The 15,888-nt window shown below is 37.6% G+C and overlaps 1 protein-coding gene across 4 annotated transcripts in view; it reads left to right on the top strand.

Moving 5' to 3' along the window:
* LOC150109819 (cAMP-dependent protein kinase type II regulatory subunit-like) overlaps nt 1-15,888 on the top strand; it is a 487,212-nt gene that overhangs the window by 285,090 nt on the left and 186,234 nt on the right. For all 4 annotated transcript variants that reach the window (XM_090413727.1, XM_090413588.1, XM_090413646.1 and 1 more), the window contains exon 8: nt 9,101-9,202. In XM_090413727.1, the coding sequence (XP_090269853.1) occupies nt 9,101-9,202 (102 nt within the window). The remainder of the gene's footprint in view (nt 1-9,100; nt 9,203-15,888) is intronic.

The raw sequence follows: 15,888 nt of genomic DNA, 5'->3' as shown, positions 1-15,888 counted from the left end.
CACCTACATATGGCACAATTTTCCTGAACTGCAATGGCAGTTCTGGAAGCGTGTGGAAATGATAGCAAGATAAAGAGTTCAACTGATGATAAAGCATTCGATAACGTTAATGGTAAGATAGTGAGTGGAGTTGATGGCAGAAGTCTTGTGTGACTGATGATAAGATAGTGAATGATAGCAAAACAGTGACTCAAGATTTAAAAAAAAAAGATTGAAACAAATAATGTTAATATGAATGAGGTAACAAAATACTCATAGAGGCATTGTATGAAGTTTGTTTATTAGCAGTGTGATAAACGAGTAGTTGCATGAGGTTTGTTTACCAGGAGGTAACATGAATAGTGATTGAGGTGTTGGATATGAGGAGTAAGTGAGTAAAAGAGTTTGTAGTGGTAGTAGGAACAAATAACTTGACTGAGAACAAGGAGAATGCAAAATTAGATATCAGGAGGTTGTTGAGAAGGATAAAAGATAATAGTGTAATAGGAAAGATAATCAGATAATAAATAGAATGAAATACCCAGATTATGACAGGGATGATATGAGGTTGAAGAGCAAGGATTATTATTACATGACACCTCCGCAGAGTCCAGTGACTCATCGAGGGGGAAGGGCACCTACTCTACAATTCTGTCTCCACTACTCATCTACAACCATCATCCACACGAATGCCATCAACTGCCCACCACCACCATTAGTATTTTCATAGACAATCACAAACACCAATGCCCACAGCAGAATTCGAAGCTCGCAGCCTTTTGCTGGAGAGGCGATATGCTAACCACTTGGCCAACCAGGCCTCCAGTGAAATAGTTGGAATAGTTGTATTGATTTGAGTTTGTTCATCCAAAAATTGGTGGAATAAGTGAGACTGGTTGGATCAGGATATCCTGACAGGAATGCAGATGGAAGGGTATGATATATAAAGATAGAAAGGTTAAAAAGGGAGGTGGAGTGCTATTGAATAGAAGAAGAGTTATGTCTAAACAAGATAGTGACAATGGGGAAACAGTGGTAGTGGTTTTGAGGGTGCATGGTGTGAGATAGAGGTGAATAGAATGAAATACTTTGTTGGATGTTGCTATAGACCTGGTAAGGTGAGGTCTATAGTAACCATGCAGTATAAGAAAATTAGCAAGTAAATAGGAAAAGGATGATTTTAATTATGGCAATATAGAGGGGGGATAACAAGATAGCAATCAAAAGTAGAGAAAATTAATTTCTCCAGTTTTTTTAGGGACAGCTACCTCTGGCAGTATGTAACAGAAGTCACACGAGGATTTGAGGGTCTTGGATTTGATCATGTTATCAGAGAATGCCTTTATAAATGAGGCATCAAATCTTTCTCTAGTTGGTGAGAGTGACCATGAAGTGTTGCCTATGTGTTTGCCAGCCATGTGAGGAAAGTGTGTATGTGGAACGACAAGGCTGGCCATTATGAGAGGTTCAGGAGACAGCTTGCAGTTCTGTGGCATGGAATTAGGAATTGGATGGAAAGGAGATCAGTGCTGCTTGGGTGCTATTTAAGAACTATCTAGAAGAAGCAATGTCTAAATGTATTCCAAGGTTCAGAAGGTTAATGTAGGTGGGTAATGAATGAATGAAGAAATTAAGCATGCAATACAGAGAAAGAAGGCATTATGGAGGCAACATAAGATGAGTGGTAATAATTAATTTAATGAAGAGTTGAAAGAATGCAAAGAGAGTGACTAGGTAAGGGAGCAAAAGTTGAGTGTAAGCATTAGTTAGCTAATAAAAAGCCAATAAATAAATAAATAACTGCTAGGGAGTTCTTTCGATAAGTAACCAGTAAAAAAAAAAAAAAGAATAGTTATTATGGCAGAATGACATTGATTGCAGAAAATAATACAAGGAGAACTGCTGCACAGGATGTAGTTGAGATATTTAACCTTTTAACTGCTATGGTTGAGTTAACTCGAGCGCAGGAAAAAATGGCGACCTTGCTATGATTGAGTTAACTCGATTTGAACTGTCAATGTGTAATACTCGTTTAATTTAGTTTGTGAAAGCATTTGAATTGAGCGAGCTTATAGTGTCATCTCTTAGGATTAGAAGGAACTAATTTTCAAGCTTCTGTCTGCTTTGTGGCACTATCTTCGTAAAAAATTGTGAGACCATGCACAATGTTATCAGAGCCATCCTTGACAATAGGAGCCAGGCGATCACGTGATGCAGTGATTCCAGGGTAAAAATGACTTCGACAAGCAGACAGCAGCATTCTCTTACTGAGGTAGAATTAGTAGAAGTATTAGAAACTTTACCTTCCGATTTATCAGATTTGAGTGACAGTGACAATGATATTTATTTTTTAGAAAATAGTGATAGTGAAAGTTCAGATAACGAACCGCCAGTGCATCTGCGAAAAAGAAATCGTACTGACGCTTCATTGTTTCAATGGTGCGATACAAATTTTTGTCCATCAGTTCACCAATTCAATAATGATAATTCAGGTATTTCAGCAATTATAGATGATTGTTCAACTGTTTTTGATTTTTTCAAACTATTTTCCCCCCTTCATATAATGCAACATATTGCTGGCAAAACTAATAAATATTATGTATTTTTGACTCGGAAACTATCACCAGCACCCCAATCTCGTTTGCAAAAATGGAAAAATACTACCCCAGAGGAATTATACATATTTTTTGGAATCATAATGCTTCATAATCATAATGCTAGGGAAAAAAACTAACAATAGCAGAATATTGGTTCAAGGATTCTCTCATAGCTGCTGCTGCACAGTTCACAGACTACATGTCCAGGGACAGATTCCTTTTACTTTTACGTATTTTACAATTCAATGACAATGAGACTCAGGTTCTGGGACAAAGACTACACAAACTACAACCAATTATTGATCATCTGAGAAAAACCTACAGTGAAGTATAAACCCCTTTTCAGAATATACTGTTCAAGGGCAGCCTCCAGTTCAAACAGTACATTCCTTCGAAAAGACATAGAGTCGGGATCAAAGTTTTTGTGTTGTGTGACTGTGAGACTGGATATGTGTTAGATTTTGTTATGTACATAGGGGGCAACTACAGACATTATTTCAGAATGTGAATTTGGAATTTCTGGAACCGTGGTACAAACCCTAGTGGCAAAGTATTTGTAGAAAGGGCACACATTGTGGTTAGACAATTGGTATTCTGGCCCTCTTCTGTACGACTGGCTACATAAAAATCGTACCAATACATGTGGGACTGTTAGGAAAAACAGGAAAGGGTTGCCGAAACTGAAAAATTAGACAAAGGACAGGTAGAATCTAGACACACAGATAATATGATTGTGGTAAAATGGATTGATAAATGAGAAGTTTATATGTTGACCACACTCCACACAAACGTTATTAAACAATCAGGGAAAGTTGACAGGATAAAAAACACACCCATAATGAAACCTGAATGTGTCATGGATTATAATAGGAATATGGGGGCTGTGGACAGGACAGACATGATGGTCAGTTCTCTTGAATGTATACAAAAGGCTTTCAAATGGTATATTATTATTATTATTACCCCAAGACCTCATGGAGTCAAAGACTCATCTGGGAGGTCCTTTTCTCTCTCTCTCTCTCTCTCTCTCTCTCTCTCTCTCACACACACACACACACAGCTCATCATACCGCGCCTTGAACACATTCAAACTCCTTGCAGACACCACACTCTCAGGCAAGGCATTCCAATCATTCACAACTCTGCACAAAAAAAACCTTTCTCTCTGCCCTACTCACACCCTCTTTATAGAATTTCCAGGGATGACCTCTGGTTCTCTCCCGATCTCCCTCTATTTTCTGTAGAACCTCTCCAGCATTGATCCTGTAACAACCTCCTAATAACTTGTAGGTCTCTATCATATCTCCCCTCTTCCTCCTGTCCACCAGACTCTGCAAGTTGCATCTTCTCAATCTTTCCTCATACTCGACATTCCAGAGGTCAGAAACTACCTTAGTCAATCGCCTTTGGATCCTTTCCAACATCTCTTCATCCTTCTGAAAACCATGTGACCAAATCTGGGTACAATAATCCATGTGTGGCCTAATCAAAGCCTTATACAATGGAACAAGAATCTCCCTACTTCTACACGTGAATGTCCTCCGCATCATTCCCAGAAAGAAGCCTTTGTGTTGCTTTCACAATTTTGGCTATGTGTCCCCTAAATTTTAGATCCTTATCCACTATCACTGCCAGATCTCTTATTTCTTCCACCTCCAACAATATATCCTCACCAAGCATAAATTCTGCATCCCATCTTTGTTTTTCAAATTTTAAAACCTTACATTTTGCATTTAGATGTGAGTTCAATGTTTGGTTAAAACCAATGAACTCACATCTCCATTTCCATTCCCAATCACTCAATTTATTCAAGTCTTCTTGTAAGGTCAGAACATCTTCACTACTCTTCACGATTCGTCATAACTTTGCATCATCTGCAAACAACTGAATATCTCCATCCAAATCTTCACCTATATCGTTAATATGCAAAACAAACAGTAATGGCCCCAAAACAGAACCCCGAGGCACTCCACTAATGACTTTCCTTTTCCTGGATATCACTCCCCCATACACAACATACACCGTTGATACCTATCAGATAACCAGTCTCGAATCCAATGCACTAATCTAATATCCAACCAAATCTGCTCTAGTTTGATTATCAATTTATCATGAGGTACTCTATCAAAAGCCTTTACGAAATCCAAGTATATTACTTTGTATCCCTCTCCTCTGTCCAAGGAAGCAGTCACCTTATTGTAACAAGTAAGTAGATTATTAAAACATGACCTCCCTTAGCAAATCCATGCTGTCCATCAAAGATAATACCATTGTTGTCAACCCAATTCTGTATCCTAGTTCTCACAAGCTTCCCAATAACTTAACCACAACACTTGACTCAGAGATAGGCCTATAGTTTGATGCTTGAGTTCGCTCACCTTCTTTACGAAGTGGCACAATCTTGCCTTCCTTCCACTCATTAGGGACTTGACCGACTCGTATTAAAAAAAATATGCTAAGACAGATGTCAACTCCCTGGCACATTCCTTCAGAATATGAGGCGATATATTATCAAGTCCCACAGTCTTATTAACATCTAGTTTACACAACTCCCCATACACCTCTTACTCACTTACAGTCAGTCTCTCTCCTCCCCATCATCTACTGCTCTCAATCTCTCCATGAAGTCACATTCACAAGATTGAAAGACCTTTATGAATTGCTCATTAAGTATCACCACCACACATTCTGCAACAGCTGTCTTTATACCATTTTCTCCTATCAATGTCATCCTTCCATAATCATTCTTTCTTTTGCTGGCTACATATCGAAAGAACTCCTTAGGATTCTTTTTGACTTCATTAGTTAACTGCTGTTCATACCTCTCTTTAGCTACCCTCACGAACCAAGTCACCCTCCTTGCCTGGTCTTTGTAGACCTCATGGAATTGATTATTTTCACTTCTCTTATGCTGCCTCCACAATGCCCTCTTTCTCTGTATCGCATGCTTAATCTCTTTATTCATCCATCTCACACATACCTTATTTAACCTTCTCACCCTTGGAATACACTTAGACAGTGCATCTACTAGATAGTTTTTGAAAATCTCCCAAACTGCTTTGATCTCTTTTCCTGCTAACTCCTCATTCCTTGATACACCTGCAAGCTGTCTCCTGAGCTCTTCATAATCCCCCCCCCCCTTGTAGTTCCACATATACCCTTTTCTCACAGAGGTCCTCACACTGCTGTCAACCACCCAGGTAATCACCTTATGGTCACTCTCACCAAGTGGTGGATGGATGATTTGACAACTCATTTATAATTACATCCTCTGATGAGATGAATCCAAGACCCTCAATCCTTGCGTACCCTCTGTTACATACTGTCTGAGGTAGTTATCCCTCAAAAACTCAAGAAACTCATTTTCTTTACTTCCTGTTGCTATCTCATCATTCCAGTCTATATTGCCATAATTAAAATTGCCAATTATGATCACCCTTTTCTTATTTACTTGGCTAATTTGATTATACCATTCATTATCACCACCATCCACATTACCTGGTCTATAACAACATCCCACCAAGTATTTGATTCCATTCACCTCTATTGCACACCTTACTGTCTCAAAACCACTGGCACTATTTCTCTCTTGCAGAGCCAGTTAGTTTTTCATATTCAGCTTTCTGCACAATACTTGTAACTCTTCTCATCTGCACATTATAATTTTCACAACTGGCGACATCCTTATGCAAATGGTATTCCTTTCACATTGTCTTTTTCTTAAAAATCTCCTGCTTAATTAGACTGTACATTCATTTCCTTCCTATTCTATTTACTCTTCTAATTCTAGGAACACATTTTGTTATTGCATCATTTAAGTATTTTTAAATGCTTCCAATGCACTGCCAATATACTTATCATCTAGCAAACAATATCACTGTACCAAACCTAGTTTACACCTCAATTTGTCACAATTTCCTGCTTTGTAGCTCAGTATATAGCAATTTCTGAATGGAATATCCATATACTTGGCCACTCTCCAGGTCAGTATATTGTCATTACTGTCATTAACCAGAGGCAGAACCCTCATCTAACTGAAATCTCTTCTGAAACTATAATGAATTCAATATATTCACAATCTTTAACATCAAGTTGCTTTTGTAACATGCTGCTTGAGGAAGTTGCCTTACAACAGCTTGATAAATGTGGTTTCATTCTTCTCATGAGATTTCACAACTACCCAATCAATGTTTGAATAAGTAGAGTCACTCATTTTGATGATTCATTTAGCACCTGCTATGTGTTTGATCTTGTTAGACTCCATCTCACCAAATAGCTCACTCACAGTCAGTCTCTCCTCCCCATCATTCACTGCTCTCATATTCTCCATGATGTCACATTCACAAGGATGAAAGACCTTTATGACCTGCTGATTAACCTTTTAACTGCTGAGATACTAAATAACCAGTATGACCCTCCTTGCTTAGTTATTTTCACAATTATAAAATATTATTATTATTATTCAGACCTCCATGGAGGCAAAAGACTCATCGTGGGAGATCCTTTCTGAGAAACACAAGTCTATCAAGACTCATCGAGGAAGGTCCCTCCTAGGAAAATCAAAGTCTATCATACCACTCCTTAAACGCATTGACCATTCTCATCTACTAGAACTATCTAGTAGAAGCAATGGCTAAATTATTCCAAGGGACAGAAGGTTATATCAGGTAGGTGTGAAATGGATGACTTAAGACATTAAGAGAAAAAGGACATTATGGAGGCAGCATAAGATAAGTGGAATAATCAGTTCCATAAGGATTACAAAAACTAATATGGTAGAGACCTACAAGTTAGTAAGGGGTTGTTATAGGATGAATATTGAAGAGGCTTTACAGAAACAGGGAGAACCAGGGATCATCCCTGGAAGCTGTATAAGGTGAGTGTGATCAGTGGAGTGAGAAACAGGTTTTTTGCTTCAGAGTTGTAATTGATTGGAATTCCCTTCCTGAGATGGTAGTGGTAGTGTCTGCAGTCAAATTTGAGTGTGTTTAAGGTGTGGTATGATGAGCTGTGTGTGTATGACAAAAGGGCCTCCTAGATGAGTCTTGGACTCCATGGGGGGGGGGGTCTTAGGATGATAATAATACTCATAAAAATCAGTTCTTTTCAGATGAGTGATGCTTTGGAGGGTTGTTGGTTTAAGAGGATTTGAATAAGCTTTAAAGGTGTGCAAATGAATAGAGATATCAGTTTAATGCAACTCAATGTAAGGTTTTGAAATTTGGAATCCATGGATGGGGTAGTCACTTGGTGACTACCCCATCATCATAGTCACTTGGTGTAGTTTTACTTAAAGAAATGGAGGAAACAACAGATCTTGGGTTGATTGTAGATAGAAATTTGAAGGTCAGAGGACTTGTTTCAAAGGTTGTGAATACATCTTTGAGAATTGCTGTAAATTGAGGAGGACATTAGTTGTGAGAGATATAATGGTGGTGGTCCCATTGCATATAGCTTTGATCAGACCACATCTGGATTTCTCTGCTGAGATCTGGTTACCAGGATTTGAAGGGGGATGAAGTAACCTCGGAGAAGTTTCAGAGGCTGTTAACAAAAATGATGTGTATTATTAGGATTATGACTTGAGGGCCTTGCAGACTGCAGGGTTTGGTGGATAGAAGACAAAGGGGAATATGGCGAAAACATCTAAAATGTTGAAGGGTTATTATCAGATTTACACTGGGAAAAATTTTAGTATGGTAGATTTGTAACTTCCATCCCTGGAAGTTACAAATGGAAGAGGTGAGTTGAAAGGTGAGTAAAATGGTAAGAAGTAAGTTTTTTGCATGGTGAAGTGGTAGGAGCATGGAATGCATTGCATTTAATTCCATTAGAGCAGTGTTTCTCAAACTTCAGATATCAGTGTACCCCTTCCTAAATTTTCATTATTGTCAAGTACCCCCCTTATCAAAATAATAATAATAAATAAAATAAAAAAGAATATTTCGTTGTAAATGTCTATCTTATCTGAATTTAGATGTACATGTAAACAAAAAAAATATGCTTTATTTTTAATAGAACAAAATTGATTCATATAATTACTTTTTTTATCAGTCACTATCTGCTCTTCGTGTTGTTGCTGGCTCACAGCGTACATTCATATACGAAGCTGAACGAAGATTCAGGAGTGATCGCCCACGAATTTTGGAAACTATGAAGCAGTTATCACAATTTGCTTAGGAGAATTTATACATAATATATAATTTATTGAGAATTATATACGTTTAAATTAATTCTTTTTTTCTTAATAATGATTCCATGCATTAATGATGCATAGCCAAAAATTGCCACATACCCCCCCGAGGTACGCATATCACACTTTGAGAAACACTGCATTAGAGGGTAGTGAAACTGCAAATAGTGGATGAATTTAAGGAGTAGTGCGATTGACTTTGTATTGATTAGCATGGACTTTCCATGATAAGTGTTGTGACTCCACAGAGGTCTGTGAAATAATAATAGTAATAAATTATTATTTTAATCATAATAAATTTTTCTAATTTGTTTATGTAATTCTATGATAGAATCGGCAGACATTTCGTCGTATTGTCGTGAAGCATGCTTTTAAAAAAAGACAAGAGTATGAGAAACTTTTAGAAAGTGTGCATATATTAAAATCTTTAACGGTAAGTTATTTCTGATATCTTTTTTTTTTTTTTTTTTTAATGCATTTTAGAATACTGGGATAATATGAAGAATAATTTAAAATTACAAAATATTGAAATGTTTTCAGCAATTTTTAGAAATTTTTTTGTCCAGTTTTTTTTAAAAAAAAATGTGACCATTGTGAAGAGAAAATCTGATCTATTTTCTCCTGCTATAATCTCTCATACATTATATTTCCATCCATCCAAGGTGAATTCTTTGTTCGATCTCTTTTCTTTGGCACTCCTCAAAGGATAACAATTGGCCCAAATATACATATGAGGTAACTTGTTCTATTTCATTGTTTTCAACTTTGATAGTTCTATGGTTTATGTATTTATTCATCATTATTTTTGTGTTTTTTCTCTTTAATTTTAATCCAATTTCTCTGGAGGCGTCATTTAGCTGATTTAGCCTTTCTTCCAGATCTTCAAGATTACCTGCTATTCAGGACAATATCATCTACAAATTTCAGATGGTGCAGCCTTTCACCATTTATGTTTATTCCTTTTGTTTCCCAATCAAGGCTTCTAAAGACTTCCTCTAGTGCAGCTGTAAATAATTTGGGAGATGTGGTGTCGCCTTGCTGGATGCCTTTTTGTATTGGGAACTTTTCACTGTTTTTATATAATTTAATTACAGAAGTTGCATTATTGTAAATATGTTTTAGTGTTTCAATATATGGTTTCTCAGTTCCCTGGGTTTCAAGTGCTTTTAGTGTTGCAGATGTTTTAACTGAATCAAATGGTTTTTCATAGTCTATATAGACCAGGCATATGGGTTTATTGTATTCAATTGATTTTTCAATGAGCTGTCTTAATGTGTGAATATGGTCCAAAGTATTGTAATTCTTTCTAAATCCAATTGTTCACAGGATTGCATTCCCTCTAGTTTAGATTTTATTCTATTATTTATAATTTTTGTGAAAACTTTATATATGGTGGGGAGTAGGCTTATTATTATTATTATTATTATTATTATTATTATTATTACCCCAAGACCTCATGGAGTCAAAGGCTCATCTGGGAGGTCCTTTTATCACACACACATCTCATCATACCATGTCTTAAACACGCTCAAACTCCTTGCAGACACCACACTCTCAGGCAAGACATTCCAATCATTCACAACTCTGCACGAAAAAAAACTGCCTCTCACTCCCCTACTCACACCCTCTTTATACAGTTTCGAGGGATGACCTCTGGTTCTTCCCTGATCTCCCACTATTCTCTGTAGAACTTCTCTGCCATTGATCTTATAACAACCCCTTACCAACTTATAGGTCTCTATCATATCTCCCCTCTTCCTTCTCTCCACCAGACTCTGCAAATTACATCTTCTCAATCTTTCCTCATACTCAACATTCCAGAGGTCAGAAACTACCTTAGTCAGTTGCCTTTGGACCTTTCCAACATCTCTTCATCTTTCTGAAAACCTGGTGACCAAATCTGGTCACAACAGTCCATGTATGGCTAATCAAATCCTTATACAACGGAACAAGAATCTCCCTGCTTTGACATGTCAATATCCTCCGCATCATTCCTAGAAGCTTTTATGTTGTCTTCACAATTTTGGTGATGTGTCCCCTAAATTTTAGATCCTTATCCACTATCACCCCCAGATCTCTTATTTCCTCTACCTCCAACAATATATTCTCACCAAGCATAAATTCTGCATCCTATATTTGTTTTCCAAATTTTAAAACCTTACATTTTACAACATTGAACTCACATCCCCATTTCTGTGCCCAATCACTCAATTTATTCAAGTCTTCTTGCAAAGTCACAACATTTTCACTACTCTTTATGGTTCGTCCCAACTTTGCATCATCTGCAAACAACTGAATATCTCTATCCAAATCTTTGTCAATATCATTAATTAAACCATAATGGCCCTAAAACCGACCCCCGAGGCACTCCACTAGTGACTTTCCTTTTCCTAGATATTGCACCCCCACACACAACTTGTTGATACCTATCAGATAGCCAGTCTCCAATCCAATGCACTAATCTAATATCCAACCCCATCTGCTTTAGTTTGACTGTCAACTTATCATGAGGTACTCTATCAAAAGCCTTTGAGAAATCCAAGTATATTACTGTGTATCCTTCTCCTTTGTCCAAGGAAGCAGTCACTTTATTGTAATAAGTAAGTAGATTACTAAAAGATGACCTCCCTTTAGCAAATCCATGCTGTCCATCAAAGATAATACCATTGTTGTCAACCCAACTCTGAATCCTAGTTCTCACAAGCTTCTCCAACAACTTAACCACAACACCTGACACACAGATAGTCCTATAGTTTGAGGACACTGCAGGACACTGACCTGCAGAGATAAAAGGGTTATCATTCCGTTGTATAAGACAATGATCAGACCACACTTAGACTATTGTTCTCACATCTGGTCCCCAGGATTTGAATTGAATAAATTAACTCTGGAAAGGGTACAGAGGCAGATAACAAATATGGTTTCAGGACTGTACAATGTTAGTTATGAGGATCGGCTGAGGGAGTGTGATTGATATGATTGAGACTTTTAAACTGTTGAGAGGTGGTTACAGGATTGAGACTGGGGAGTTCTTTCTCTTAGTTAAACAGTGGGAAGGAGTCATGACAAGGGGCTATCCCTGGAAGTTACGAAAGGAAACTGTGAGAAAGAGGGTGAGGAGTGGTTTCTTTGCATGGGGGTGATTGAACCATGGAATGCATTGCCTGATGGAGTGGTGGGAGCAAGAACGGTCATTGTGTTTAAAGAATGGTATGATAGACTCTGTGTTTCCTAGGAGGGACCTCCCACGATGAGTCTTTTGACTGCATTGAGGCCTGAATAACAATAATAATAATAATCTATCTGTAGGTTGAAATAGGCTTACATAAAAAAAAAAAAAAAAAAAAGATAAAATATTTTGCAATTTGAAAAATGCAAGTCATTTAGAATTTTTTTTTTCATCCATTAATGTAAGGCAACCTCCAATTTAGAGTGATAAATACATTACCATAGTAATAATAATTATAATAACTTTAGTTTTAGTAAATAAACAAAGTTAAATAGAGATATTTTGCTATAAGTTTCTTATAACATCATCAGTGCAATTGGGAATTGACAAATGCATTTTTATGTGATAAATGTTAACATTTATAGTATTTTAAAGTATGTAGTATATGACAGATTAGGATCAGAACAAATGAGGGTGACTATTAGAGTGCCTTTAGGCTCTGGACTGGGCAACTACTTTTTAATTTGTATATTAATGATATAGGGAATGCTTTAAGGGGGGGGAATACACAGCTATTTTGCTGACTGCAAAACTGGAGAGGTCAGTAGTTGATAAAGGCAATGTGGATATCCTACGGGATGATTTTTTCAGTGTGTGCAAAGGACAGTGGTTATCAATTTAATCTTGTAAAATGTAAGCTTTGGAATGAAAAGATTATAGATTGAGATACAAAGATGATCATATTAATGGTACTCAGTTGTAGGGATTTGGGGATGATGATGGACAGAGATTTGTAGTTCAGAGGGCATACTGCAAAAGTTGGCAAAATATCTCAAAGGATTATTTGAATGTTTGACGAATACATTGGCAAGTAAAGATAGAGGTGTGTGTGTGGGGGGGGGATATTAACTCTATTTAATAAGGCTGTTGGCTACATCTTGATCACTATACACAGATTTGGTCATTTGGGTTTCCTTAGGGGATCCAGGATGCAGTGGAGAGGATTCAAAGATGAGTTACAGGTCTGTAGACTCTCCCTGTGAAGATAGATTGAAGATGTATAAGTTGCAGAGTTGAGTTGACAGGTGGAAGAGAGGGCAGATGATAAAAACTCATAAGCTACTAAAGGAATTCTATAAGATTGACACAAAAGAAATATAATTTATTCACTACATGATAAGTAGGGAGAGAACATTGGGTTAACTCTGAAAGTTTTGTAAGAGCAATGTGAATAAGTAATGGATCTTACAAAACTTTCAGGGTAGTGAAGAAATTATATTTCTTTTGTGTCAGTCTTATATAATCCCTTTAGTAGCTTATAAGTTTTTATCATCTCCCCTCTCTTCCACCTGTAAACTTAACTCTGCAACCTATACATCTTCAATCTATCTTCATGAGTGCCATAGTGATGAATGAGTTTGAGAAGTATGATGGTTTTTGATGAGTCTTTGAATCTATGGAGATACCCGTATTATAATAATAGTTATATTACAATTATTCAGGCCTCCATGGAGTCAAAAGACTCATCGTGGGAGGTCCTTCCTAAGAACATAAAGTCTGTCAGGACTCATCGAGGGGAGGTCCCCACCCCCCAAGAAACACAAAGTCTATCATACCACTCCTTAAACTCATTGACTGTTCTCGCTCTCACCACTCCATCAGGCAATGCATTCCACGGTTCAACCACCCTCCACGAAAAGAAACCACTTCTCACCCTCTTGCTCACAGTTTCCTTTCGTAACTTCCAGGGATGGCCTCTTGTCATCACTCCTTCCCGCTGTTCAACCAAGCAAAAGAACTCCCCGGCGTCAACCCTATAACTCCCTCTCAACAGTTTAAAAGTCTCAATCATATCACCTCTCCTTCTTCTATCCACTAAACTCTGCAGTCCACATTCCCTTAGCCAATCCTCATAACTATCCTTGTACAGTCCTGAAACCATCTTTGTCATCCGTCTTTGTATCCTTTCCACAGTTAATTTATCCCCTTCAAATCCTGCGAACCAAATCTGAAGAACAATAGTCTAAGTGTGGTCTGATCATTGTCTTATACAACAGAATGATAACCCTTTTATCTCTGCAGATCAGTGTCCTTCTCATAATTGCAGCAATCCTCTATGTTACCTTCACCACCTTTGCAATATATCCCCTAAATTTCAGGTTTCTATCAATCATAAACCCCAGATCTCGTCTCCCCTACTTCCTCCAGTATAACTCCTCCCATAGAGTATGCAGCGTCACATCGATGTTTCCCAAACCTCAAGACCTTACATTTTGCTGCATTAAACCGACACAACCATTCATTTACCCATCTATCTAGCTTATTCAAATCCTATTGCAGGGCTGCCGCATCTGCACCATTACTAATAATCCTTCCCAGCTTCACATCATCCGCAAACAACTGAATATCCCCTTGCAATCCACTGGTAATGTCATTGATATAAAGGTTAAACAATATAGGTCCTAGTACTGAGCCCTGTGGGACCCCACATGTAACACTCTGCCTCCTTGAAACTGCTCCACCATATACAACTCTCTGATACCTATCTGACAGCTAATCCTGAATCCAGTTGACCAATCTGACATCCAGAAGACCCATGTGCTGCAACTTAAATATCAGCTTATCACATGGCACCCTGTCAAATGCCTTTGCTAAGTCTAAGAAAATTGCAGTATATGCCTTTCCCTAATCTAATGTTCTTGTAACTTTATTATAAAAGGCTAGCATATTGCTAAAACAAGAGCGCCCTTTCACAAATCCATGTTGACTTTCACAGATAACATTACCCTCATCTGCCCAAAGCTGTATACAGTCCCTCACTACTTTCTCCAAAATCTTAACAACTACTGATGACACACAGACCGGCCTATAATTAGACACTTCCAGTCTGTTACCACCCTTATGCAATGGCACTACCTTACCTTCCTTCCATTCCCTGGGTACCTTTCCCACAGCCAGCCTTTCATTGAAATATTAGTTATATAATGAATCTGGTTGTCATATTAATGATTGTGTGTGTGTGTGTGCATGCAGCAGGTTGAAACCAGTACAATATTAGAAACTCTAAGAATAAAGTAAACTTTATATATGTATGTATGCATGTTAGATATGATTATCATTCTTATGTGGGAAATTAGAACTGCATACATGAGATGTTAAAACCTATAGCACATCCATGCCATGCCACGTGTGGGAAAAATGATTCTGAAGAAAGAACTCATTTATTTTCTAGAACAATTGACAACATTGCTTGAGTTTCTTAATAGGGAGTGGAAGGAAGGAAAAGTAGTTCCTTTGCATAAAGGTGGCTCTAAAACTGCAGTAGTTAATTACAGACTAGTCACTATCTCAGGTGTGGTGTTAAAAGTATTAAAGACAGAATTCAAGAAGGGGTGGATCAGAATATGATACTCTAAGGGGGCCAACATTATTTTGTTAAAGGCCAATCTTGCCTTAGCAATTTATTAACTTTTTATAATAGAATGACATCTAAGTTGGACAAAGCAAATGTCTACACAGTGGTACTTCTGGATTTTGCTAAGGCTTTTGACAGGATACCCCATGGAATACTGTTGCACAAATTGGAGCAGATGGGGATGGATACTAAACTGGTGATATGGATAAGAGAATGGCTCATGGAGAGATACCAGAAAGTGGTGTATGGAGGAGCAGAGTCCCAGGGAGCATTAACAAACAAATTATATGACATTAAACATAGAATCAAGCATTGGCATTCTAGTCGATGAATAGAGGAAGTTGTTCTCACTAGGTTCCGTATAGGTCACAGTCTAATAAATTTAGTTTAATCCTTTATCCAAGTGTGAGCAAACAAAGTTTGCGCCTGAAAGTATCTTCAGGACTGGGTTAAGGTGGTACACACCAGGGCAACTCGTTGCAAAGGTGGAGCAAGCTACCAACACTCCTATCCTAGTATCTCCTATAATGCAAAA

This window comes from Typopeltis vanoorti, chromosome 1 (genome assembly GCF_054136105.1).
Source record: "Typopeltis vanoorti isolate ZY-2024b chromosome 1, IOZ_Tvanoo_1.0, whole genome shotgun sequence".
NCBI lineage: Eukaryota > Metazoa > Arthropoda > Arachnida > Uropygi > Thelyphonidae > Typopeltis > Typopeltis vanoorti.
This window is presented reverse-complemented; position numbering and strand designations above follow the sequence as displayed.